The 27,956-nt window shown below is 43.1% G+C and overlaps 1 protein-coding gene across 25 annotated transcripts in view; it reads right to left on the reverse strand.

The window, feature by feature from the left end:
* macf1a (microtubule actin crosslinking factor 1a) overlaps nucleotides 1–27,956 on the reverse strand; it is a 230,812-nt gene that overhangs the window by 53,042 nt on the left and 149,814 nt on the right. For 22 of the 25 annotated variants that reach the window (XM_030411327.1, XM_030411323.1, XM_030411328.1 and 19 more), the window contains 29 exons: nucleotides 21,546–27,743; nucleotides 21,230–21,385; nucleotides 20,813–21,028; nucleotides 20,487–20,660; nucleotides 19,909–20,196; nucleotides 18,808–18,957; nucleotides 18,433–18,666; nucleotides 18,139–18,318; nucleotides 17,872–18,045; nucleotides 17,404–17,571; nucleotides 16,541–16,732; nucleotides 16,273–16,446; nucleotides 15,877–16,000; nucleotides 15,528–15,727; nucleotides 14,911–15,228; nucleotides 14,611–14,777; nucleotides 13,210–13,366; nucleotides 12,957–13,068; nucleotides 12,448–12,510; nucleotides 11,791–12,029; nucleotides 11,421–11,550; nucleotides 9,790–9,989; nucleotides 9,143–9,370; nucleotides 8,780–9,056; nucleotides 7,852–8,450; nucleotides 7,433–7,621; nucleotides 7,119–7,325; nucleotides 5,284–5,601; nucleotides 4,978–5,160 (listed from right to left, as the gene is read on the reverse strand). In XM_030411327.1, coding sequence (XP_030267187.1) covers nucleotides 4,978–5,160; nucleotides 5,284–5,601; nucleotides 7,119–7,325; nucleotides 7,433–7,621; nucleotides 7,852–8,450; nucleotides 8,780–9,056; nucleotides 9,143–9,370; nucleotides 9,790–9,989; nucleotides 11,421–11,550; nucleotides 11,791–12,029; nucleotides 12,448–12,510; nucleotides 12,957–13,068; nucleotides 13,210–13,366; nucleotides 14,611–14,777; nucleotides 14,911–15,228; nucleotides 15,528–15,727; nucleotides 15,877–16,000; nucleotides 16,273–16,446; nucleotides 16,541–16,732; nucleotides 17,404–17,571; nucleotides 17,872–18,045; nucleotides 18,139–18,318; nucleotides 18,433–18,666; nucleotides 18,808–18,957; nucleotides 19,909–20,196; nucleotides 20,487–20,660; nucleotides 20,813–21,028; nucleotides 21,230–21,385; nucleotides 21,546–27,743 — 12,015 coding nt within the window. The remainder of the gene's footprint in view (nucleotides 1–4,977; nucleotides 5,161–5,283; nucleotides 5,602–7,118; nucleotides 7,326–7,432; nucleotides 7,622–7,851; nucleotides 8,451–8,779; nucleotides 9,057–9,142; nucleotides 9,371–9,789; nucleotides 9,990–11,420; nucleotides 11,551–11,790; nucleotides 12,030–12,447; nucleotides 12,511–12,956; nucleotides 13,069–13,209; nucleotides 13,367–14,610; nucleotides 14,778–14,910; nucleotides 15,229–15,527; nucleotides 15,728–15,876; nucleotides 16,001–16,272; nucleotides 16,447–16,540; nucleotides 16,733–17,403; nucleotides 17,572–17,871; nucleotides 18,046–18,138; nucleotides 18,319–18,432; nucleotides 18,667–18,807; nucleotides 18,958–19,908; nucleotides 20,197–20,486; nucleotides 20,661–20,812; nucleotides 21,029–21,229; nucleotides 21,386–21,545; nucleotides 27,744–27,956) is intronic. The other 3 variants (XM_030411325.1, XM_030411306.1, XM_030411322.1) reach the window with 2 other exon arrangements.

Consider the following 27,956-nt stretch of genomic DNA (forward strand, 5'->3'; position numbering starts at 1 on the left):
GCAGCAGTACAAAAAATGTCCTCAAACTGACGTTCATTTAATAAATGGAGATGTGAAAGCAGATAGAAACAGGATTGCCAGTCAAGCCTTCATTTTCCTGAGAGATTTCGTGCCTAGTGGCAGACACACTTGCATAGTGAAAACAAGGTTTATAGGGAACAAATCTAAACGCAGATGGTGTCACTATTTATAGCAATATATAGCGATATGATAACTGTGATCAAAGAATTACATTCACAGAAGTAATTTAATATCAAATATTTGACTTAAAATCTTGGTGCTAGAGACGAAAAGTCTATTTATACTCAAAAAACAATGTATATATATATATATATATATATATATATATATATATATATATATATATATATATATATATATATATATATACACACACACACACACACACACACATCTGCATCATGAGCTAGAGCAAATTTTTTGACAGGAATGCTAATAAAGAAGAAGTGGACAGGAGAAGACTTCACTGTCTCTCATTGACCCAGCAATCCTCTGTGAGATCACGGCTGAGAAGTTTATAAAATAATCTGACTACATCACCTCCCACTCCCATGACCCCTTATCCCATGGCTGCCCTCCACCCACCGGCACACACACACACACACACACACACAGACAGACACCAACTCCCGAGCCCCCTCGTCTTTCTAAGCATCGGCATGACATCATCCCTCTGGATTGGAAATGGGGTCTGTTGGGGGAGGGGAAGGAGGATGAGGAGAGGGGAGAGGGGTGGCCTGGTCTGTTTTGGAGCCAGACAGACATGTTTAGGTTTGAAATGAGCCGAGCTGGATCGGTTACAGAGAAACAGAGAGCGAGGGAGAGAAAGGTGGAAACAAAGCGGGGCAGGGGGGGGCTTCAAAGAGTGGACGAAAGAGATTTTCACGTCTTTTTCCCCCTCTCTCCCTCCTGCAGACTATTAGAACAGGATAAAAGCATTATAAACTGCAGTAATAAGAAGATAAAAAAATGACATAGAGTCACTGTGTCTTCCTGTGCATCTGTAAGCCTGCCTCGCCATCCTGCTCTCCGTGACGATTTGCCATCTTTCACCCTGTTGCGACTCTTATTTTTTTGTCCTTTTCTCTATTCTTGCTGCTAACCTCCCTTCGTTGCCCTCCCCTATAAATACCCCTCTGCCCCCAGATAAAGTGACAGACCATTTCTCCATGCTCTACATACCCCGCAGACAGTAGCTATTATACATTCTGGTGCCCCTGCTATTACTTTTGCACCCAGTCTGCCACCAGTCTGTCTGCACCTCGGCTCGCAGTTCACAGCTTTAATGGAAGAAAATCTTAACGAAGAACATGATTAACACCTACGTTTGGGCTCATCTTTGCCAAGTAATGCCTTGAAAGGCTTTTTTTTTTTTTTTTTTTTTTTTTAATGTAATTGATTTTTCTAAAGGAGACATAAAAATTAAACAGAACAGGCCACATTAAGACAAGCTAGTTCACAAATAAGAAGACCTTTTGGACACGAGAGTAAAATATTATGAACAAAACAACACATTTTGAATCGAAGGGAAATTTACATACAATTCTGAATTCAAAGATTCAATGCAAGTAATCCATTTTGTCTAGTTCGGTCCAAATACATCCTTACTGCGAGTGAGTCTTTTAACAACACTAGGTAGCCTTTTGTTAGCTACTCTGTTTTTATTGTTAAGGATTTTTATTGCAACCAATTTGGCTAAAATCACTGTTATAAATTGTGCTGTTTTATGTTGTGTAATGTCCTCAATAAGAGACTTTTATGTTTTGTGATTTTTCACAGTGTGTTTTAGCTGCTCTGTGTTTTTTTTGTCAACCTGCCCAAGGATAACAGATGCAAATTAACGGCTAGCTTTCTCTGGTGCAATTACTTTTAATTGTGCGATGTCCCTGTAAAAATAAACAACAAGAACTAAAAAATATATTCTCTTTATGTTCCTCTAGCTCGTTCAGGCCTGTCAAATTAATACTTCAAATATTGTTCGAAAGATGCTAAAATGCTAATTTTCGTGAATCTGATGCCGAGATAAAAGGGACAACAGGCTTTGAAAGCTGGTTTTTAATGAGTTCCTGTGGTTAACATGGTTTTCTATATAAATTTGTTTTTTTTTAATCAGGAAAAAGTACACAGTTGCCACTGAGTCATGGATCGTGATGACTGAAGTATTTCTTCAGGCAGATTACTTGCAGTGTTAGTACACCTGTAAACCTACTCACTGATGTGATTCATTTAACAATAAAAAAACATGCAACAGCCTCAAACTCTTTGTCTGATCTGGCTCTGTTTTTCAAGTGTAGCCTATTTAGCTATTCACAGTGCTCTCTCTGTTTCTCTCTGAACCTCTCCCTCCCTCCCCTCATCCTTCCCTCCTTCTCTCAACACCTCTCTATCTCCTCTCTCCGTTAGTCCTATGCTGCACATTTACTCGGCTTGCTCTCATTAAGAGACCGGTGAGGGGGAAGAAGAGAAGAAAACAAGCAGACATAGAGAGGTTAGTGGGTCGAGTAAAAGATGTGAGGGCAGTGAAGATGTTTCATTAAATATCCAAATTAAGAAAGGTACGACGACAGAGAAAAAAGAAGAGGAATGTAAAATCACGAACAAAGACGGAGAGAAACAGGAAAAAAATCTTCTTTGATCCTCCCACACATCTTAACAACAGTGGAGCTGTTAACTCTCAAGGGAACCAGCAGGAGTCCTACTACATTTTTCAAATGCACGAAAATTATTAGCGCTTGTATCACATGAATCGTCAATCATTTTCAAAAACGGAGCATCACAGCAAACGCAGATAGAAAGAAAAACAATTAAGTGTGCTGGCTGTGCATGAGGATTCGTGCATACTTCTCCTGAGCTCTCATACACTTGCATAGTTTTCTAAAGTGGACAGGATATTACATCATGGCAAGGAAATGTGCTCTTTAATGATAGTAGTCAGACTGAAAGAGCTTTCTGTACCCATAAAACGAGCAGTGGAGTAACGCAATAAAATACAATGGAGGTGCCAGCAAAGCAAATTCCTGAGGTCAGCTCCTATGCAATTCAAAACAGTTAAGTGGAATTTCTCTTTAAATTCAGAAACAAGCTGCAGTCGTTTTGGTCCTAATGTAAAAATATCACAACAAGGAGACGATATACTATAATCTATTTATGTGAAGCCTGCTTTCGGGCTCTTTTTCCCCTTCGTTCCTCATGCAGAAGGCGTCCAAATGGATAAACATCGTCACATTATGACCACACGACTCAGTACACACTGCCTTAAAAAAAAAAAAAAAAAATGAGCCACTGATGTTTTTGTCTATTCGCTGTTCTAAACTATATTCAGGATTTATTAAATGACAGGCGACTTGAAAAAGGAAGAGCAGTGAATTAATTAAGTACAGGAAAAAATGACAGTTAATCAACAGAAGTCTTTCAAAGCAATTCTTCAGAAAACGCCAAAGATTTTCTGAATGCAGCCTCTCTAATGTGAAGGATTTTAGTGCTTTTCTCTGTTTCATGTCTTTCTGTGCATGGAAAATGTTGGTGGCTGCGGTTTAGATAAAACAAATCTGATGACGTAACATTTCGCTCCAGGAAATCGGGACTGACATTTTCACAATTTTCTGCCATTTTTTGGATTAAAATGATTAAATGTACTGACAAATAACCAAGATAATTGTTTCAAGCTGACATCATACAAAGATTTTGACAAACTTTTAATCACTAATTCCTACTCTATCCATGTCGTAGAGCTAAAAGTGTTGCTTCTTATACAAAACCCCTTTTTCAAGAGGACAGAAACACCTACCCACGCAACTACATCCTAAAACAAACTCATAATCTACAAATCTTGTGACAGTATCTCTCTTAGATCTCTTAGAACTGTTTGATCATTTAGAGTTAAAACCCTTGAAAAGGGATCTGAGACCAACACATAAGATTACCACGAGGATCGTCTTAGTGGAGACTGTGCCAACAAACACCATCTTGAACTACAATAACTGTTAAATGCCTGAGGTAAAAGCAACATCAACAACAGAGAGGCAGCACAGAGGTTCCCATGCTGTTACAGTATGTGATGTCAACCACAAGAGAAGGGAACGAACAAGACAATATCAAATCAAGACCGATGTCCATCACCACAATGACAAGGCTGACAAGTTCAAAACGAGCCTGAATGCCATGAAGTGGGTATATGTGTATATGAGAGAGAGAGAGAGAGAGAGAGAGATCAAAGAGAGAGAGTGTGTGCGTTTGTGGGAAACACAGAGAGCATCATAACTGTCCTATGAAGGAGAAATGCTGTGTGATTCAGCAGCATGTCAGGCATTTCAAAGAGAAATGTGACTCAACTAATCAGTCTCTGACTCCTTACACCACCACAGTCTCTCACACACACACACACACACACACACACACACACACACACACACACTCTTACCTCATGGTCTCCAGAGGTATGAGCAAGAGCAAACGATGGATACAGACCTCCTCGGAGGCTCTACAGATATTGAATGTCACTATTCATGACACTGGACACACAGGCACAGATGCTAAATGCCCTGTATGTAAGCTAATGTTACGCTGAAAATGTTCTGTTTAACTGTGCAAATTAGTTTCAACGGGGAAAAAAAAGTATGTGAGCACAAACAAGTGCAACCTCTTCACCCTGAACTCGGTTAGATTGTCTCATGTTTTTCCCACACAGTCGAGCAGATATCATAACTGCCTCAGCCAATGACAAATACACTGTGTACTCATACAAAAGTATGTACTATAGTACGTGCCAAAGAAAACTCTAAACCAAACCAAATGGAACAAGAAGAAAGAGGGAATTACGAATATAAGAAACAACTGCAAATCAGATTTTCCGACCATCCACCACACATCAAACTGCCGCTCTATATAAAGGCTTCAACACACTCATATCCACACACATCACATCCATGTTATTAACCAGCAAAAAGTGATTCCTACCTTGAACTCCTGCAGCTGCTGTTTGATCATTTCCACCTCAGTGCCAACCAGGCCCTGTGCGTTCAGTCCCTCTTCGGCCTTTCCCAGCAGGCCTTGCAGCTCGGCAACCTGCCTGTAGAACTCCTGAACTCTCCCAGCAGCGTCTTCGATCTGGTCCAACCTGGCTTGGCCGCGCTCGCTCAGCTGGAGAACAGGGAAAAGAAATAAAACCGTCGTGACTGGATGAAACCAGTTTCACTTTTACTAAACAATGTTGCATCCAAATTACAACCATCATCATAATCATCATCATCTGTCCCCCATCACCTTGCCAGCCTGGCGGTTCAGAGCCTCTGTCTCCCTCCTGAGAGCCAGGAGATCAGGGGAGGAGCCTTCTCGCCGCAGCATGGAGGTGCAGTCTGAAGAGTGACCCTCCAGCTCTGACCTGAGGTTGGTCAAACGTGTCAAAAAGCCCTTTAGGGCGTCGGCCTGAGATGCCAGGGAATCTGCATCGCGTCCGACTGGGCTGAGGGAGTCCAGTTCATCATCAAGGTCGGCAAGGCGTGAGAAGACATCACGAACATGAGACTGGACCTCGCCGACGCCCTGTAGCCGGGACTCCAGGGTGGAGCAGCACTGCTCGATCTGAAGTAGAGAGATGGACAGAGGATAAAAGGCATAATAGGAGGTAAGGAGACGTCCAGTGATTTTTACATTTCATCAACAAGTGCACCACATTTCCAGCAGAAACATTTTCTCTCTGATCACTGTAGTACTCCTGGCATGGCAAACCTATTATTCACGGTGTCACATAGACAGAAAAAGATTTTTAGGTTGATTTTGAGCACAGAGCAACGTTTTAAAACAAGTTACAAAACTGAAATTACACTCCTCAGGACAATGATTAGATTCTTTAAGAACAGTCAGTTCAGTTGCAATTTGCCACCAAATCGCCAATAAAACCAGATATTTATCATGAATAAAGGACAGTGATGATATCTGTGTGATACAAACAGATTAATCAAAACACACACTAATCTTTTAAAGGGTAGCCTGTGTCGAAATATTTTCCATGTCAAAACTGAACAAATCACTGGAACAGAATAGCATGCAACAATACCAAAGAATGACGCAACACAACAGCAAGTAAAAATAGGCTCTGTCTATGTATGTGCGAGAAACAGACAGTAGAGCATTATCTAAGAGTCAGTCTGCATCTCCACCAGCCGAGGAACTCAACAACGACATCAGATCAATATTTTAAAAAGAGAAACTAAACATCTCAGTATATAACAGTGCATTGGTCTTTTATATACAGTCAGGGTTCCTCTGATAGCTGCAACCTTAAAAGGAATATTTGGAGGCTGGATTGCAGAAAATAGATGCAATACTGTGGGAGCTGAATTCTCCAAACTCAGGTTTACATTTCAAACTGTGATAAAGTGCTGAATGTCTACAGTGACCATATAAGACTACTACTGTAACTCAAAAAGCCAAACTCTTCTGACAGCTATGGCTGTTCTGCTCTCACTCAGCTCACTGACACTTGTCTGCTCAGCACCCACACACACACACATACACATGCACACACACAAATTAGATCTGACACCATCTCACACTGCAACCCTTTGTATAAATAGTTTCCCCGCCAGTTGTACAACTTCTCTTCTCTCCAGTTAGCATAAATTGTTGAGGTTACATTAATTCATTACTTTTACGACCCCTTTCGTCTCTTTCTCCGCGGCTACCTGCTGGGTTGAGGACTCTGCACTGCTTTAATATGTGGGTCAAGTATGTTTTGGACATTCAATAGCTTTCATTGGTGATGGTTTTGGGAGGAGGAACTTCCCCCACAAAAGTCAGCTATGAAAAAAATGTGAGTACGTTCTTAAGTGCTGACACTAAACTACAAAGAACTATAACCACAACCACCTGAATCTCATCAGTGCACTAAACAGTGTGTTCGAAATTATACTGAACATCCAGTAACTCAAAACATGAACCAGTGTCCTCACATAATGTAATTGTTTGAAGTATGTTTAATGTCTTGATTTACCCAATAATCACTTTGCTAACCTGAAGGAACTGGAGCATATTAAACAAAAGAAAACAACAAGTTTCCACTTTATGTCTCTTTTTCTGACCATGACCCCGCCCCTCACCTTCTCAGTAACGTCATCATAGTCTTTCTCTGTTTCTTTGGCCAGCTCCTGAAGCCTCTGTGTGCCCTCAGTGCTGCCTCCTGCTGTCTGTGGTGAGTCCTGTACCAGCCCCTGGGCCAGGTCTCTGAGGTAGACCACCTGAGGCTTCAGGGACCTTAGATTCTCCTGCTGACTTCTAAGTCGCTCCAGGCTCTTCGCACTGCATGCCTGAACAAAGCAAATATGAATAGTTATAATAATGATGTAATCATATTAATGCAGTTATTAAGGAATGATGAAAGTGACATGTGGACAATGAACAATATTCTTGGTACCTGTGGTCCCAAAGCCTCCTGGACTTCAATCTGGTGCTTGGCGGCTTCCAGCCTCCTCTCTGCAGCCTGTCTACCCTCTTCAAACTCTTTCAGGCGACAAGCCAGCTCCTCCAGCTGGGAGGTGTGGTTATGAAGTCTCTCACCCAGTTTGTCCACCCTGCGGTTCAGCTGGGCCTTTTCATCTCGTACCTACAAAAATTGTTTACATTACATAGTTTAGTTTTCTTATTTTGCTTGATTTCTGACTTTTAAATCACTAACAATACTCCAATAATACCATGATATAGAGAAACAAAACCAATTCGGCTAAAAACCGAATTCCCTCAGTAGAACAATTCAGCTATAACGCATAGCAAGCCAACACATAAACAAAACAGTCAGAGTAGAAGTCATAGACTGAAATCAGTAAAACTGTGTACCTCTTCCTCCCCGATGCAGCACTGTTCCAGCAGCTGATCGGCTGCAGTATTGAAAGCCTCGAGGAGAGGTTGTCGTCTTTCGAGGTCCAAAGATAGACCCCGAGCCTTCTGTAAAGCCTCATCCAGGGCTGATGCATCCAATGACGGCTGGATCTCTCCATCTTTCTGTTCACACTCTGCTAACCACGGTGTCAGCTCGGTCTTGTGCTGCTGGTAGGTTTCTGCTTTGCTCAGGGTGGTCTTAAGTCTGTTCTCTTGATCGGAGATTCTCTGGTTCAGCCCTTCCCAGTCCTGCCTCAAGGAGGCAAGGCGAGACTGCAGGGCAGACCGTTCGTCTCCACCTGCAGGCAGAGTGGCTAGCAGTGATGCTCCCTCGGCTTGAATGAGCTCGTAGGAACCTCGCTGACCTGCGATCCCCCGCTGGAGATCACTTGTCTGTGCCAGTAGGGAGCGGATAGCCTCGGACTTACAGGGTAGAGCATCAGTGGATGATTCTTTGGGATCTGCCTGCTTGTCAAGCCAGGAGCGCAACTCCTCAAACATCTGCTGGAACTGTTGAGTGGATGACAGGGCAGTCTGGAGCTGAGACAGACCGTCAGCTAAAGGAAAAAAAACAGAGAAAAGGGATTACAAACATAAACACTTGAAAACAATTTCAAACACAAAAGGACAAATAGGACTTTTTGTTGCATTTATTTCAGTGGATTTGTTAGTAGGATTTTCTTATCATCTAAACAGTATTCCTATTATGGCTCAAGAGGGATTACGTTTGAAAGGAAATATTTATTGAACACTTATCTTTGTAGAGAAAATCACTACGGACAAATAAACTGTGATAAAGACGCCAGAGCAGTTACTATAGCGAACACTGGATTGTATCAAACCCATTAACAACAATTATTATATAAACTACAGAAACTCCACAAACCTGCACGCTCCTCTAAACTCTTCAGCGGTCCGCTGACACTCTCCAGTCGTTTACTAAGCTCTTCCTTCAGGTAGGGTTCAGCCACAATGGCGCTGAGCTCCTGGCAGAGCCTCTCAGCCTCGGCCAGCTCACTCCGCCGTCTCTCCAGCTCTGATCTGATCTCTCCAGTTTCTTGCAAGCGACGTTTCAGTGCCTCAGGCTGGGCGCTCAGTGAAGCCTGGGCATCCAACCTCTCACCGAGAGCAGAGGCACTAGAGGAGAGCTCTCTGAGCAAAGCCTGGTGGGAGACAAGGCGAGTTAGAGAATCATACCATCATGCTGACAATAAAACAATACCATTTAACCATGACTAATAAGACATACCTGGTAGCGTTCACTGGTTCCTTGGGCCTGGTCAATGTGGTTTGATCTCTGACTCAGTCGGTTTGTTAGGTCCTCCCACTGCTGGGAGATGGAGCCCAGTTCAGAACGCACCTCCTCTAGGTCCTTAGGGTCCTGAGCAGAGTCACCAGTCTGGGAGAGGATTCCCTCTGCAGACTGGGTCAGCTGGTCAAACTGTGGCCGCCTGGTCTCAAACTCACGCAGCATAAACTGTGAGACAGGAGGGAGCACATTATTCAGTGATGGGAGCCAGTTTTGTGTCTAAAACAAAGGAAAACCTGAAGATCCAGGAAAAATTCAGTGACATTTTGATCGTCCAAAAATGAACATCTTACATATTACTTTATGATTTTAATACTACCACGTGTGACCAAGTATGCCAAATCTAAAAAAATGTTCTTATCTTCAACATGCTTTTATTGACTGCAGTGGAAGTCTCAAAACAAGAGACAACTAAGTCAATCAAGTATTTATAGTTCATTCAGATCATAAAATCATTACTACACATTAGTCATTTTCATCATCATCGTTTTCTTTGATGCATTTCTTCTCATGCTCATTTTCTCTGTGTGTGTATTGATAACTGCTGTGCCTTTTGGCAGTATCTCTGTGATTCTTCTATCACATACCTGCACTTGTTGTTTCTGTGTGTTGAGCATGTTTGGGTCGATGCTCAGCGGTCCCAGCACGCTCATCATCAGTTCCTTCTCCCTCAGCCACGGGCCCAACTGACTGGCTGCTGAGGCGAAGCTGCCCAGCCTATCAGCACAAGTCTCCAGTTCGGTCTGCCTCTGGGCTGCAGCCTGATTGGCTGTCTGCCAGCGCAAGTCTGGGGAAATGGCGAATCAAGAAAGGAGTGCAAGAAACTTATACCATATGCAAAATTTTGATGTGTGTATATATTTCATTGTAGCATATTCATTGTTTCATGTTTTCTGTCCAGTTTCTTGCTTCAATTAATGGGACGTTTCAATCAAACAGTGATGGTGAAGAAACCTCCCAAAGCCTCTTGATTTAAACCTGACTCAAAGTGAATAACACTGATAAAACAATAAGTGAGTTTTTCTTCCTCTGTTCCTCCTCCTACTTCTTCTGTCTCTTTCTTCCTCTCTGACTCATGTTCTAGGCATCCAGCAGAGTGTGAGTGTGTGTGTGTCTGTGGCCACATGGCTTTGAAAAGGCATTATGAAATATGAAATATAAAGGCCCCCTTCTTGGATTTCACCTTATATATTTCTGTCTCGGTTACCTCACAGAAGGCCCTGGTAAAAATATCAAGTATGCGAGCGCCGAGCGAACAAATAGCTTTGACAGGAACACTTCCCACTCTCTCCCTAGATAATATTGATCTCAATTCCTCACAACCTTTTAGAAAAATTATTACAAATTCTAAGGCACTGTGCCACTTTCTTTTTAACTGCTTTCAAAAACGCACTAGAGTTAAAATGGCTACTCTTTTTCCTTAACTTCCTTGTTTTGAGCCTTGCTTTTATTTTGCAATTACTATTATATATTTCCATCATCTCTTTAACAAACTCTTTGACAAAGCCCTGAAAATATGGAAATGTACTGTACGTTGTACCACTTATTTTCACATAAATCTAAATTCTGAAGTCACAAAATATCAAATTGTGATCTTCAAACAGAGGAAGATGGTCTCACTTGGACCTTGACATGGAAGTCTTAGCCCTCCTTCTTATATTATTTCCATCATCCTCAGATATCTACCGGTCTGATTCTCTCTCCGATGTCCAATTGAGTTTGAGCCCTTTTGTATGGTTTATACACATTTATTTTACCTGTTCATGCCCAGCTAATGTTGACAATGTTCTAGTTCTCTTTCTCTTTCATATTCATGGAAAAGCCCAACAGACATAAGGTAACATAAAATCACTGACTGGCCTAACAGATCACATTCCTCTAAATGGAAAGAATTCTTTCCCTGTTTCACTAACTTGCATCTCCTTTATGTCACCTCCACATGACTGCCTCATGTTCTCCCGACACAGGTTCTTTCTAAACTGTGCTATAAGTACTGTACAGTATTTCTATGACTGCTACAGAGAGTATATCCAGCAGCTGTTGTCTTCTGGCCATTACTTCAGTACCATTTAGTTTCACCCATCCTTCTACTAAAGTTTTTGCCTTTGGGCATCTGCATTATATCGGACAGAGCTCTGAACTATCAGTTTCTGTAAAATGGCTGTCCCATCATCCCGCCATATGCCCTCATGTCTTTCTTGTCATTTGCAGCACATACCGATCTCTTGAAGCTGCTGTCTCCAGCTGTCTGCCTCAGGAGAGTCAGGATTGTCAGCAATCAGTTTCCTCAGTGTGCTCTTCAGCTCATCAACCTTCCCAGAGTGTTCAGTCAGTTCTGAAAGCAGGGCCTAAAGAAGGAGAGGAAGAGGGCAAACTTTAAAACCCTGTAGCTATGCAGCAAGATAATGATACACTTTCAATCAGATAAAGCAAAGATAACAGTTCTGATGTTTAAATTTATCACATATATAAGCAATTAAGACAATTTTTGTGTTGATTTGGGCGCTATGGATAGTAGCTGTGACATTGCTTTGCTACCTGGGATAAGCTTCACAAAACATACATTATAAAGAGACCCAATCCTTTACCTTGTTCTCCTGGGCCTGGGCGCGTACCACCTCAGGTCTGGAGGGAGAAGCGGTCTGTCCTTGTTTCAAGCTGTGCTCTCTGTCTGTCAGCCAGCTCTTGAGCTCCTCGGTGCCCTGCCTGGCTTTCTGCCTCAGCTCTAGCGAGGCCTGCTGGCGACCAAGACGCTCTTTCAACTCCCCGCCCAGCGCCTCGTATCGACCGTTTACATCAGACACGGCTACCTGGAGCTCTGTCAGGTCTGAGAACACAATGAAAGAAAGGAGACAATTGCTTAGCCTATAATAAAATGGAGGTTAGCAGCAGGGCAGATACAGAAAACAACTGGTAAATCTTGTAAGAATTACGTCAACGAAGTAAAGTGGGCTAATAAGAACTACAGGCATACAGTGCAGGCAGACCAAGGTAGCCAAAATAAATGATGGATGCTGCGATAGATGTTTAATTTGAGCAAATTTGCCACTGACAGATGTTTGCATTAGCAGAGAGCGACAGTACACAGGACAGCACAGTACACAGGACAGGGGACAGCGCAGTAATGTCTCAAAGTGACCATTACAAGGAAATCATAAACACCACATAATTTGGAAACCTATTTTCAGGAGGCAACAAAAAAGACGAAGGGAGAGGAGAAAGAGAGAGCTGGAGGGAGAGCTCACCTTTACAGGTGTGAATGCCATTGACACTGCTGGGACCTGCTGAGCCATTGATTTGAGGAGCACCTGGGAGAAAGACACACACCTGACTGAGACAGTGCCACTAAAACACACACCCACGCCAGCATAATCACACACAAAACAGGACCAGCAATGTTCAAATCTTTCAGCATAATGTGGACACATTTAAAGTTCTGACACAAGCTCCAAAAAGCATCAAGACATCCTGCAACCCACAAACACCTCATAGCACACAGAGCTCAGCAGGAGAACTGAGGACGCTGCACAAAAGCCATGAAAACAGATGACAGAGGAGAGAAAAGACATGGAGGATACCCATAGTCTTTATATCAGGTCAAATTATTTTATAAACACTTTGGTGATTTTCCTCCCACCTATATCATCTGTAAATCACACCTAAGTCATGCCTGCAAATATGCACTTATGAGGAAAATAGGAGGGAAGGGTCAAAGTATTCTTATGTGTGAGTGTGTTTCCATCCCTGCTCTTACCAGTTTTGGCCTGAGGAGCGGTGATGTCGATGATGAGGGACTCCAGCTCTGATCCCGTCTTATTCAGCTCCTGAACCCTTGATCGCTGTGACTCCCAGTCGTTCATCAAGTCCTGAAAGGATAATTCATTTTACTGAGTCATTGAGCTTTAAGAACACACAATAAAGTAGCTGGATTAAAACAGTATGTTCACTAAATGTTATCCTTTTGTTTAAGTTAAGCCAGAGGATGCAGGGTTTGAATACACACACACCTTGAGCTGCTGCACTCTTCTCTGCAGGGCCTCTGTGGTGAGGTTGGCCTCTTTGGACGGCAGCTGCTCCTGTGCTGTCTGAAGCCACCTGAGGAGGGAGCCAGAGAGGCCGCGGAACTGCAGCAGCTGCTGCTCGCATGCCTGGATGGCAGCAAACCTGTGAGGAAAACAGAAGAATGAAGAAGATAGGATGGACACAGAGATAGAGAGGATGAGGAAGAGTTGCATAAGGAAAAACAGCAATATGAAAAGGAGGAGAGGAAGAAGAGGAAGGGGACATGAGGACAGAGAAGAGCAGAACATTTTTTTACTTCAATCACATTATGTTTTCAGCACAAAGTAAAACCATCATATGATCTTGCTTGAACTGATTTTACATCTATAAAATAATGAAAAAAACAATACACAAAGCATCATTGAGAGGGATTATTCAAGGTCCACACTGGGCAGCATTAACACAGCCCTGACCTTCTTGTCTTTGTATGTGATTTGTCTCGAGCTATGGCTGGAAAAGTGCGGACTGCCCGCAGACAAAACAGCTCTGAGAAGTCGTCTGGCATTGAGCGGTATCATTATCATGCTGCTATTTTCTCCCCCTCGGGAATCGAGGCTGGGAGTCATCCGAGTAGGCCGTTTATAGGACGGACAATGAGCCGTGTCCACTCTGCTTATATTAGCACCCAGGCCTACTCACCAGCTCTCACCGGCCACACAGGCACAGTGCACACATACAGTTGACACACACAAACACACTGCACAGTACTTGGACTGCTGTGAAAGATCTTACACACAGTAAATAATCCCAGACATCAAGTATTAGTATGTTCTACCCACACCCATGTTATAGATTGTATATAATTAATTTATTAATCACATTATTTATCTCTTTGCATCTGATCAAGACACCTTTAAAGCAAAAGACTATATTGGTTGTTTTTATGTGACTGGCTAACCAAACTCAAGTAAAATGGTATTTATAAATTCCCAGCCCCCTCTGACAGGCTTCAAGTGTGGCTGCTCACTGATACGACGTCAGACGGGGTAGGCATAGCAACTGGTGCCCCATGAAGGCTACAAATTTAGAAAACAAATTTTGGAAATGCCAGTGGCACAGTCTGTTCTGCAGAGCAAGTCACATGATTCTTTTATAAGTAGTCGTATCATATCTAATCAAATCTTTTTCAGTTGCACTCTCTCTAAAGGTTATTTGGTACGTTGTCAGTCAAACTGGAATTGACCCTCCTCATATTTGAGCATCAGGAACTACACAGGTGAAGGATTGATAGACTCCTGAAAGCTTTGTATTTGCTGCCCCCTTGTGTAATTTATGGGAAACTACACAACTGACAAAAACAGTATAACAATAAAAAAAAAAAAACATGTTGCCTGTAAGATTTTTACCTTTCGTTGACATTAGTTTCCAGTTGGGTGAACTCATCAGAAACCCCTTTGACATTATCCAGTAAGCTTTGAGTGTTACTGAATGCTTTTGATTGGCTGAGCTCTGTGCCGAGGTTGCAGAAGGATTTCAGCTGGCTGGCTTCCTGCTCCAGTTCGGACCTGACCTCCTGAGAATACACACAGAGGCAACAAGTGTTGAATAAACTAATCCACTGATTCCCTTAGAGGTATTAAGAAGTTTTAAAAACTTTAAACCCTATTATTCAATGATGGTTATGAAAATATGACCCCTCTAATGACCTCAATGGTCTGCCTGTAGTCATCCACGCTGCGGTCTGGCTGGCCCGCCGGGCTCAGAGCCTTCACTCGGCTCTGTGTGAAGACATGGAGGTCGGTCCCCAAACGTTCGTAGCTCTCCAGTCTGGGTAACAGCCCTTTGAGCTCAGCCTCCCGCTCCGCCTGGCTAGCTTGCGCTGCAGCATAGCGCTGAGTAAGTTCGTCTAAAGGACCCTGAAGGCCAGAGGCCGTGGAGGCATCGGCGCTCTGAAGGAGTTTGGAAACAGAGTCTCGTGTTGCTTCCACGCTGCCCTGCCTGGACAGCAGCTCCTGGCGAAGTTTCTGGGGAAGGGAGAGAAGAAGTCTGGTTTTAAAAATTGAGACTTTTAAAAAAATCTTCAGCAATTTATTGATTCTTACATGTGCCAATCAAAGAGTTGTAATCAGTGAATGCACTGATGAAACCTGCTGTGCTGCATTACTGATCATATGCACATCTTCTTCTTTTTTAATTGGAAAATCTGTATTATGTTTTTTTTAATGTTTCATTAGCATAGACTGACTGACTGACTGATTGCTGTGTTTGGACATTAGGAAATAATTACTTGATAATTACAGAGTTTCCTCAGCTTATTATATACCTGGTTCTGGGTCAGGGCATCTTGAACAGCCTGTGCGGTGGGCTCGACTGGTCCAGGATTGAGAACCAGTTTGTCCAGCCAGCTTAGCAGACCCTTCAGGCCCTCCTGGACACTGACAGACTGGGCCACTGCTGTCTGCAGTTGCTCTGCCCGCTCTGATACAGAGGTAGAGAGGGAGCCAAACCTCTTCTCTAAACCATCTGAAAAAAAAGAGGTGGCAAAATAAAAACGTGACCTTTTTAAATTCACTCATGTCATTTTTACATGCATCTGTTTACATATAAATACTAAGTAATCTGATGTGTATTTGTGAGTTCTTGTTTTCGACAATGAAAGTGATTAAATTTACCTGCAGCACAAAGGATGTCAACAGCTTTGAGGGAAGGCGATTCATCTGTGCTGACCAGATCTCTTCCTGCTCTCTTCACCTTCTCAAGCTGCACGGAACGCTCCGCCAGCTCATCCTGCAGCATCTGATGACAGAGGAAACACTTGTCTTCAAAATTAAATCCTTTTATTAGCTGACAGGAAAATTTAAAACCAAGGTTCCCGCATACTTTGTGATTTATTATTCTACTTTTTCCAGACATTTCTTGACTCAATTTTAACTTTTTGGAGAGTGCTCAACATGATGTAGCGGCTGGGAAAGATGACCTTTAACTGGCTGAGATCATGAACAAAATGTTTCCATACTCTGAAAATCTGCCTTCTCACTTTGTGTAAATGTTTGTAATGTGTGCTTCACCTGTACTTGTCGTAGTGTGTTCTGCAGGTTTTGAGGGTCTGTCTCTCCACTGGGCTTGGCTATGCTTTGGTTCTGTTCCTGAGTGCTGAGCCACGAGTGGAGGGAGACGACCTCATCCTGATACTGCTGGTACCTCTCCAACAGGCCGGACAAACGGCCGCCCAATTCTGTTGACTGCACATACAGACAAACCATTTCAAAGTGTGAGGGACTAATTAACTGAGCACAATTTATAACAATTTCTAGAATGTACTCTAGTATCCCTCACCTTAGTGTGTAGGTTTGTGTATCTGTGGTTAGCATCCTGCAGCTTGTCAGTTACTAGCTGCTTGGTGCTGTCCATTGCTGGATCTGAACCACCAGCTTGCTCCAAAGCTGCCTGAACAGAGTCAAGAACCTTCTGACCAGAGATGGAAACAAAGCGCAGGTCCGCCTTGTGGCAAATAACGTCTTCAGCGAGCTGAAAATACAGACAGATTGACAAGTCAGTTGGGGGCAATTTCGTGCAGATATGTACAATATGTCTATGGGAAAAATCATGTTTTTATTGTAAGTGTTCATGGAAAGCATCACTGTGACCAGCAGGTTGCTAGTTTAAATATCTGAAATTGCTGGATAAATGTGTGAGAGAAGGATATGAAACACTGCAAATGTGGTATCAAGGGACTCTTCACAAGAAAATTATCCCACAATGCTTCAGTGGAGTTTCTCTTTGGCTCCCAGATGAGAATGTGAGAGTGTAAAATCAGCGCATGTCAGTTCTTAGGAATGGATGGAAACAGAGCGTGGAAACTCAGTCTTCCATGGATAATTAAAGATCAAAAAGCATAGTTGGGCAGTATGTGTTTTTACTCAGCTACAATGGGCTCAAAAGCAGGACTTTACTTCACTTCAAAGCACCTGAAACCAAGCTGAGCCAATATAATCCAAATGCAGAGCCACAGCGCCAGCATTTCCTGCAAGTATCACAGACTGTGTAAAATATGTTTGACATTAGTGCCATCTTGTGGAGAATCTGCAGCATGTTAGATTTAGTTTGTGCTCGAGTAACTTGGGTGTTGGAGCTTCACATGAACCAATAACAATGCATAGAGACATTTAAATTGTGTTATTAAGGTGTGTTTTGTTTACCTTCCTGTGCTCCTCCAGCCTGCCCTTCAGGCCTTGTGCATCAGTTTCTCCTTCCCCAAGTGAACGGAGCTCCTGCTCACTTTGTTCCAGCCAGGTACCTAACCCTCCATGTTCTTGGAGGAACTTTGCCAGCTCATCCTTCAGAGCTTCAGACTTCCTCAGACGGTCCTAAAATAAATAAATTATAATTAATAATGAATAATTAATTAAAGCAGAGAGCAGAGCAGTAAGTCAATTATAAAAATACCAACAATCATTCCCCATCAGCAAAATGTAAAAAACCTCTCTGCATATTGTCCTTAGCTTTGGATAATTTTATCTCATAAAATCAATCACTGAAAGTGTCAGTAGAATACTACTAAGTTGCAAGGAGGGTAAAACATCCACATATCACATATCAGGACATATAATGTAGTTCAGATTCCCTGCTGTAGCCTCAGCATACACGTCAGTTTTCATTTTGAGTACCTGGCAGCTCTGAAGCCTGTCCTGGTGCTGGGCCTGCAGCTGATCCAGGGCAGCCCGGAGACGCTGCTTCTCCTCAGGAGGAACAGTGGAGTCAGGCTGTTCCAGAAGGGAGCGAGTTGACTGTGTGATCTGAAGTAGCTGAGCCTGTTGAGACTGGAGCTGCTGAAGCTCGGCCTGGAAGAGAGGTCAAAGTTTGCAGGTTTTAACTTGGTAAATTTGTAAGGCTTTTAAGACATGATCTACTACACATAGATGAGAGATTCTAACCTGCAGCATTTCTGTGTGTGACATCACAGCGCCTCCAGGCTGTGAGAATGGTACGTCCACAACATCTTTGGTCACTCCAGATCCAACTCCTCTCCCACCTGGTTGGCTAAGGGAAGACAACTCATTCAGCAAAGAGTCTATCTGGCCTTGGGTCTCCTGGAGCTCCTCCTCAGCCTTTGCCTGCAGGATAGTGGAGGAAAGAGGGAGAATGAGGATGACTACAAAGCTACAAGTAAACAGCATTAAAATCATTATTATTAACACTTATATCTATAACCACCGCCATCCTCTTACCCTTTGTGTGTTCTGCTGTACAGTGGTGTTGATGGCTGAGTTCACCTCTGTCAGTGACGTATTTACAGAATCTGTCAGGGCACTGTATTGCTCCTTCATTGTTGCTAGCGCCTCCTGGAGTTTCTTCCTCTCCTCTGGACTCAGACTTTCTCCTCGCTCAGTCAAGAGCTCCTCCACCGAGCGGATAGCCTCAGCTATGCCCTCCTGTTTGGTCTTCAGGTCCTTCTCTACTTCCTGGAGAGCAAGGGAAAACAGGTTTGATATGGTCAAAGATGTAAACACGACAGTATCACAGTGAATTCATCTACATAAGCATGGACAAAATACTAATTAAAGTGTTTCAGGGTGTTGACCTTGAGATTTAAAGTTTCATACCTTTAGCTTATTCTGCTTCTCTTGCAGGACGTTCACATCATCTGACTCTGCTCCTGCCTTCTGACTCGCCAATAAGCTGGCAGCTCCAGCCAGCCACATAGAAAGGCCTTCTAGTTTCTGAGAGCATTCGGCTTTCTGCTGTTGGACCACCTGAGAGAAATGAATGAGGAGAGAAGGAAGAAAAAGACCCAAAAATACAGAAAATGTGAGGAAACCTGATACTGACACGATTTAGAGAGGAGTCTATTAGTAACAATTAACTGGATCATGTGACAGCAAGGGACCATTTAAAATATTTGATCTAACCACCAGTTTTTATACTTCTTAAAAATAAGAGCTTACTACATGCACATTGTTCCCTAAACAGAATTTGTGTGTAGTGCACACTTTGCAAAGCTTTGAGCAGATTGTGTCCAGAGTTCACACACACACACACACACACATAGAGGCAGACAATACAGACACACATAAACATGTATCTTCACATCAACAGGTTGGTCAAGCAATAACAGACAATACACAGAGAAATCAAACAAATTTGTTTTTTTTTGCCATTTTCCTCTTTCCCCTCTGTGCTCAGGTGAGACAAGAGGAAAAACAGTAAAGCGTTGTAGCCAGCGAGGCTTTTCTGCTATAAAATCTCTAGCCTTTACCGCCGCGACACAAGCGATTTCCTTCAGTGGCAATCTGGAACAGCAAGGCAAACAGGTTAATAAAACACATGTTATAGAGACATGCAGAGTAGCAAAGAAAGCCAGTGTAATAAGAGTGAGGGTGGTGATATTGTCCATGTCAAGTAGCAAAGCTTTTGCAACAAAGGCAGCAGTGGTCGCTATCGAGGGTTGAAAAAACAGGTTTGAGATGGAACTACAGGTTAAATTGTGGTGAAGGTTAGCTGTTTCTAGTGTAGTTTCATATCATTTTATAGAATGTGGGTGCTTATCACAACAGTTCTAAGATTTTATGTATGAAAGCATGGCAACAGTTTAAAGCATGACAAGTAAAGCGGTGAAATACAGTATGTGAAAGCTAAATGCATTTCGAATGTATTAGTGAGAGCAGCGTTTCAAACCAATCTGACGCAATCATCTTTTTCCAAACCTCTCTCTCCCTTGCACTCTGCCTCTCTCTGTCCTTCTCCTCTTCTTTCACTCGCTCCCTCCGCTGCCACTCCTCCTCCCTCTCTCTCTGGGCGGAGAGGGCTTCGGCCCAGGCCTGAGCTTGGCCTGATGCTTGGTGGAAGGCCCTCTGGAGTTGCTGGAGCTGCCCCAGAAGCTGCCTGCTCTGCTCAGGGGCCAGATCCTGAGCACGCTCTGAGATGAACACCTGAATGTCAAAGGCTACATTGTTGACCTCACTGGAGCGAGCCATCAATGAGGACTGGAGCTCCTTAAAGGAAAGAGATAGAAAAAGTGTACATGAGAGGAGGAAAGTATTATTCATCTATACAGTATTATATGGCAAAGAGATTCTGACTATGAACAAATCCAAACAATGTTTCATCTAATTTCCTGTTTTTCTTTAAGGTGATTTTATTCAACATATTGACGAGATTTCATAAAACAGTTCATTTTGTCATAAGATCTCTCTTGAAGTAGCATCAGGAAATAATGATGCAAGTTATCAAAACTGGCATTGCATTATTTATACGTTTTTTTAATTCTGTTTGGACAACTTACCTTGCAAAGACTCAGCTGCTGTATAAGCTGATCATGACTGTCATCTTTCTCTGCTTTTTCCATTTTTTCCATCCCCGCCATTCCTCCGTTCATCCGAGCCTCTGTCTCCCTCAACCAAGATAGCAGACTCTCTACTTGTCCTCCGAGCGACTTCTGCTCAGCTGTTACTGCCTCCTGAGAGAGATGTCACAGTGATGAAATATGTTCTAGCCTTGTCCTAGTAAAGTTAATTCAAACATCTACATCTAGGAGGACAAAAAAAATAAGATAACCAAAACTAAAACACACAAACCTTTCTGATTTTCTACTACTACCACTTATTTTACCTTATATGAGTCTCTATGGTCTTGTAGACTTTGTAGAATGCCCATAGAAAGTGCTCTTGCAGCCTCATATCCTCGAGCCAAGCTTCGTCCGTCCTTTTCCAGGGCCAACAAGAGTTGAGGAGGAACATCTTTAGGTTTGGGTTTCAACAGCTCCTCAGCAGCCTCTACTTCCTTGCTGATCGCAGGCTCCAAATCACGCAATTCAAGGTCCAGAGTCTGAGAGACAGATTAGGAAAAGAAAACAAAAGCTTTCTTGATGCTGTTTGGTAAGAGGCTTATCCTCTAATGTGCTTTTTTGTCTCACACGGGGAGCTAAATGCTCAACTGAAAGTGCAAAAGAAGTTAGCCAAAAAGTTGGCTGGTGGGACATTAATATAACAGCACATCTCTATCAGGTAAATATGCATACTCTTTCACCTCAGTCTGTCTGATGATGTCATCCAAGGCGATGAGGCTGCGGCCGACTGACTGCTGTTGCTGCTGTTTGAGTCGGACCTCAATATGTCTTACCATGGAGACCAGGGCAACAATCTGCTGGTCATGCTCCAAGCATTCCTGACGGATCAATGATGACTGTTGAATAAGAAAAAAATAGAATAACACATATGAACAAACTCCATTACTGATTATTCGAATGTGTGTGTAATAAATACAGGAGACACTCTCTTCTAAAGCAATCTTTATAACATTTCAGAAAAGGAACCTTCTTAAATGATGATCTACTAGTTCTTACCTTGCCCGTCTTGGGTGTCATCACTTCTTTTATTACTTCTTGACTGTCTCTTACATCATCCTCTTCCCAACTCTCAGTGGCTGTATCAGACTCAGGGACTTTAGGTGAATCAGACTCAGTTGAAGCCTCTTCTGCTGATACTGGAGACTCAAGATTTTGCTGTTGGTCTTTCAAAGATTTTGATTCAGCAACAGTGATACTTTTAACTTCAGGTGGTTGGTGCTTTTTCTTCTTTTTGCTTTTCCCTGTCTTTTTCCCTGTTTGTAAGCAAGGAACCGTTGATTGAGCTGTAGGTTGGATGTCTGGTTTGCATGTAGTAGTCTCCTGAGGAACGTCAATGGATTCACCTGCAAGTTTGGTTTCTGAAGGTGATTCTTTGGATTCTTCTTTCTCAGGAGATGTACTGTCTGTTGATTGTATGTGTTCCTCAGGGAGCGAACTGGGTTCTTCTGACTGATGTAAATCTAATAGACTCTGTTGACTGGTCTCATCTTCTTTAGCATCATTTTCAGAAGTCTCCACTTCATTTGCCTCCTTACCAACTGTAGGTCTGATGACATCACTGGTTGACTGACCATTACTATATCCGTCCATCCTCTGGTCCTCAGTCATATCAGATTTTTTGATCATTTTTGTTGATGTCAACTCAGAATCCACTTTTTCAGGCGTCAGTAAAGTCTTCAGATCAGGCTCAGTTTTGTCTGTCATTTTTTGGCTCTTGTTCTTTTTGTGCTTCCTACTTCGTTTACTTTGCTGAGTTTCTTTAGGCTGTAATGATGGAGTCGCCTCAATATTTTTTTGTATGTCTTCCTTCTCAAATCCCATTTTGTGTTCTCTCTCATCTGAAGAAGCCTCCAACAGTTCAGTCTCTCTGTCTTCCTTGACAGAATTTTTCTCAATAGCTGTATCTTCTTTGACCCCCATCAGACCCGTTTTGTTTTCTTCGACACTCAACTCTTCCACCTGGTCTCTTGGTGGACCACTGGGTCTCTTGACACTATCATCTTTGACATCATGACTCTCCACTCCATCAATCTTAGATGGTAGAGTTTGGGTCTTTACATCTTCAACACTTGTGCCTCGACTCTCCTTCTTTGTCACCTCACTGCGCAATGCCTGCAGCTCCTCAGCAGTCTGCTTCTCGCTCACCCCTTTCTCAAAAACCTTTTTAAGAATGCTCTCTTTGGCTTTTAGTATCAAGGCTGCTTTTTCATTGTCTGGTAGATTAGATTTCTGAGGCAATTCTTGATCCTTAAATTTCTTCACCTCCTGACTGCTGTCTGTTTGTTCTGGTTGCTGAGAAACAGAAACATTCTCTCCAACTTTCACTTTCTGCTGCTCCCTTGTCATATTCTCTTTCTTAACACCCCCTTCTGTATCTTTTAACATAGTTTTTACTGCGTCTTTCTCTGGCTCAATAGCGTCTTCTGTGAATTCCAGAGTGGCTGGACCTGCTTCCTGTCCCTGTTTTACTAAATTATTTTCAGCTTCAATTTTCTTTTCATCCTTAGCTTCACTTTCTCCACTAGGAGGCCCAGTGGAAGCTGCCTGACTACCAATCTGTGACTTCTCATTTTTGTCTTGTGATGCAGGCTCATCTGTGACAACAATAGCCTCAGTCTGCCGTTCAATATGTGCATCAGCTTGATCAATCTGGGATGAATGTTCTATCTCTGGAGAAAGTGTTTCACTCTCCACTTCTTTTCCCTTTCCATTCTTTTTATTCTTCCTCTTCTTCTTGCTTTTACTTTGTGTCACTTTGGAGGTCAATAAATCGTCTGACGGCTCAACATCAGTGCTAGATTTGATCTCAACCTTTAAAGGTTTCTCTGTCTCCACTCTTGTACCCCTCACATCTACATCATCATCATCTTTCTGTGCTACCACATCAATCTTTCTAAGAACCTCTTCACTCCATTGTGATAATTCGGGGCTACCTTTGCTTTCTCTGTCATCTCTTGTATCTTTTGCAACAAAACCTTTCAGGTTTTCATCTTCGGACACATGATGAACCACTGATGTGCTTACATTACTGGGTCCATATGACTTTTTCTCCACCTTCACAGGTTCCCCATCTGACTTTAAAATAGTAGCCCCTTTTCCTTCCTGTGAATCTGTGTCAGTATCATAGACACGTGCCTGAATGGATTCTGCAACAGAGTCTCTAAGATCTTTGCCCTTTTGTTTTTTATTAGTCTGGCTCTTGCCTGGTTGCAGTTTTTTATCAAGCTTCTGTGCAGGAAGAGGCTCTGGTTTATTGATGTCTTCCTGTGGTACTATCTCCTCTATAGTCTTCTGAATTCTTTTTTCCACATTAGCTGCAAACTTAGACAAGAGGTCAAGGGATTGGTCTGGCTCAACTGAAGTCTTTTCTTCCAATGCCACTTCTACTTTGTCCTCTTCTGTAGAAGGGTCATAAAGTGTTGCCTGATCTGATACTACTGATGTCAATGTCTTCCCATCATCCTCTGTAATTTCTGAACCTGTCTTTGAAAGTGTAGATGTTGAAGAATGCTCAGTGTTTACATCTGACAAGTATTCTGGACTCTCTGGGCATGACACTGACATGATAATGGAGGGGCTATATGTATCACTTGATGAGGCAACAGGTGTGGCACTACCTTCATCAACCTCCATCTCCACATAGGCTAATTTCTCCTGAATGTTCGAAGCTATGTCTCTGGAGATCAAACCCTTTGCAATGGCATCATTAAGACTGGGAACTTGTTGTCCAGTGGCAGGATCAACTAAGCCTCCTTTGAGAAACTGGTTGGTGGCTATTTCCCTTACCATTTTGTCTCCAACTAAACCTCTTTTACAGGCCTCCATTAGGGGAAGCCTTTCTCCAGTACTGATATCAATGATTCCTCCACTGTTGGCCTGGCTTTGGAGCAGTCTCAATGCTGGAACTGGGTCAACTTGCTTTGATGCAACGGCCTCAGGAACTGTCAAATTTTCTCTTGTTTGTACATCATAAACACCTCTGAATGGTTTAACCTCCAAGAAGCGTTTGCCTGTTTCTATATCAATTGTACCCTGGTTCACAAGCTCCGAATATGGCACAATACGTGCAGTTTGGGGGTCAAGCACTCCTTGTGTTACAGTAGAAGAAGCCATGGCTTCACTGGCAATATCCTCATCAAGAAGACCCTTAGACACTGCTTCTGTCAATGTCAGCTTACACCCAGATTCAGGGTCTAAAATGGCTCCTGTCGATGCCTGGAAATTGACAGCTTCTGGGTGAGATGAAGGGCTGACTCTTCCTCGGTAGACCCACTCTAGTTCCTCCAGCCCAGGAGCAATGGATCGATCCACTAGCCCTCTATCAACTGCATCTGAAACTGACAGCCTCAGCCCTGAAGCATGATGTACTATGCCACCCTCAGCCACCTGCCTCGCCAACACCTGATAAGCCTCCTTAGACTGAATTAGTCCTTTCTGAATGGCTTGCTCCAGGGGAACTGGAGACTTGGATTCTGGGTCAATAACACCTTCCATCTGTAGCTGTAAACTAGCTTTAGTGAGGGCTGTTGCTGAATCTGTGTCCTTGCCTTTGTATGCCTTCTCTAGCGCCACCAATTCATCTCTTTGATTTTCCTCAATCAGTCCCAGGTTGGCTGCTAGAGTGACAGAAACTTTCTTATCCCTACGCAGATCAACAATCCCCCCAGATGCCACCTGTGCTTCTAGAAGTCGAGCAGCAGTGTTGGGGTCAATCAATCCTGCCTGAGCTGCCTCCCTCACCCCACAGATCTGCTTTTTATTGACATCCACAACCCCTGCAAGGGTTTTATCTGACTTCAGGACACTCCACATTAGGTCTTCATCCAGTAAACCCTCCTGCATGACATCCTCCATGCTAAGTGACTCACCACTGCTGGCATCGACGAAACCCCCAAACAGACCAGCCTGAGCCATCAATTTAACTGCTGTGTGGCCAGGCAGGACACCCTGAGCAACAGCCTCATCTGGTAGCAGCCTTTCCCCTTCATCTGTCATCAGACCTCCTTGTTTAAGCTCCAGGACCAACTTCCTTAATTCGGCATCCTCCTCTTCCTTCTCAACTGGTAGGACATCTATCTGAGGTTCAGCATGCTTTGAGTCTGTTTCTGTTATGGGCACATTTTGTTTGATTTTTCCTGATTCAGTCTGGGAATAGTTTATACCTTTCCAATCATCAGATTTTGTTGAATTAACATCTTCAATTGTTTTTGTCACCTTTGGGATGGATTCTTTTAACAATCTAAAATCTCCTTCTGATTTGAGTGGTGCTGTGACCGTTTTTCTTTCTACTGTTGTGGTTGTCTCCTGAAGATCAATGTCTCCGGGATTGGATTCAGTGGCTACCGACACTTTAGGTCCTTTTGTCAATTCCCCTTCAATATGTTTAGCTGAAGCTGTTAAACTTTCAAGATCAGAGATTTCTTTCTTTTGAGCTTTTACTTTTGCATCTTTACTAATGCCAACTTTGTTTTTAGCTCCAAATGCTACATCACTCTCTACAGTTATTGATGGTTTGTGTGGCATGTTGTTATCATTTTCTCCACCATATCTTTCTTTTTGACTGCTTGTACCATTCATCTCAAATTCTTTGCTCAGTGTGACTTCCTTGGAACTTTCTTCTTCAACCTCATGGTGTTTCTCACTCAGTGCTTTATCTTTCAAACTAAACTGTCTTACCATTTGTAACTTTCCCTGCTCATCTTTGGTCAAACTGCTTTGAGGCTCAACGGGACTTCCATATACTGAATCTCTAGCAACCAGGTCAGTAGCTTTGACCAAGTCCACCAACTCAGAGTCTAGCAGCACCAATCGTTTTCCAGAATGAGCATCCACATAGCTGTGAGTCATGAGGTGAAAGAGCAGCTTGTGTTTTGCTTGTTCTTCAGGATCCATTCCCTCTGCTGGTGTAGAATCCCAGACAGGGCGTTCAGTAGATGATGAAGGTGAAGGAGAGGATGGAGGTGGAGTGGAGCTAGTGCCCCAGCTCGAGCGGTTAAGAGATGGAGTGCCTGATTGGTTCATGCTGGTAAGAACATCAGGGATGTGAATGTCTTTGAGAGAACTGATGACACTGGGCTCAAAGGCCTCTTCAGCAGCCTGGTTTAAAGGCAGCACCTGGAGGGTTTCAGGGTTGTAAAGAGCCCCAATGGCATGCCGCTGCCTTAGGATGTTCCTTGATAGCTCTCCTGAGATCACTCCTTGTTGAAGAGCCTCAACAATTGGCAGGAGTTCTCCAGATTCAGGCCAGAGTATTCCCATGAATGCCCAAAGAGACTCAAGGACCAAGACAGCCAAGCGAGAGGAGAGAAGATCCCTGCGGATACTCTCTTCCAAATCCAAGCGTTCTCCACTGAAAGGATCTAGAATCCCCCCATTTTGCAGCTGCCGTGCTAACATGGCACAGGCTAGATCCTGGTCCAAAAGCCCATGACGAACAGCCTCCTCAATGGTCAGCCGGTGGCCAGAACGTGGGTCAGCAATACCACCGCCAAAGAGCTGAGCTTCAAGAAGTCGCACAGTAACTTTACGATCAATAAGGCCTTCCTGGACTGCACGAAAGATACCGACTTTTCTTCCTGACCGGAGGCAGACAGTTCCTCCAGGTTGCTGCTTGACAGGAAAGAGGAGAAGACCTGAGTCATGGTCATGAACACAGCGCTGTTGTAGCTCATTTAGGTTTAATTTTTCAGCTGTGTTTGGATCGATCAACTCTCTACGCTGAAGCCTTGACTGGAGTTTGTTGAGCGCTCTTGGAGTCAAAAGTCTTTTGTCTTCTGCTTGCTCCAAACTCATAATTTGTCCTGCTGAGTCTCTCAGGCCTCCAGTGTTCATCTGAAGTTCTAGAATCCGAAGTCCCACTTCCTCTCTGATGAGGCCGAACTCCATGGCTGTAACTACTGGTAAAACACTTTGTTGTTGGTCATCTGTAGACTGAGCATTTTCCACCAAGACCAAGGCACTCTCTAACTCAGAAAGGGACTGTCTGGAATGAGCGTCAATAAAGCCTTGAGCCAGACCTTGTTCCAGTGAAAGATTGTGAGGGGAATCAGGCTGGAGGAGCCCACCCATTATGAGCTGGGCCTCCAGGAGTACATGGCAGGTGTCCTGGTCAATAAGACCACGTTTGGCTGCTTGGAATACTGGGAATGTTTCCACTGTTCCCAGGTCGATTACTCCAGCAATGGCAATTTGTTTCTAAAAAAAAAAGATAAAAACATAATTCAAGTTCAAATTCAATCTGGTACAATTACAGATCAACATGGTATGGCTCTTTAATCTGGTAAATGTAATGTCATCCCACTATGGTATAATTTTATATTACACTATCAATGTTTTATGTCCAGAATCAAATGGCAGAATAAGATAAAGAAGAATACCCACAACCAGAAACAACAAAAAACAAAAACA

Source organism: Sparus aurata, chromosome 3, assembly GCF_900880675.1.
Source record: "Sparus aurata chromosome 3, fSpaAur1.1, whole genome shotgun sequence".
Lineage (NCBI taxonomy): Eukaryota > Metazoa > Chordata > Actinopteri > Spariformes > Sparidae > Sparus > Sparus aurata.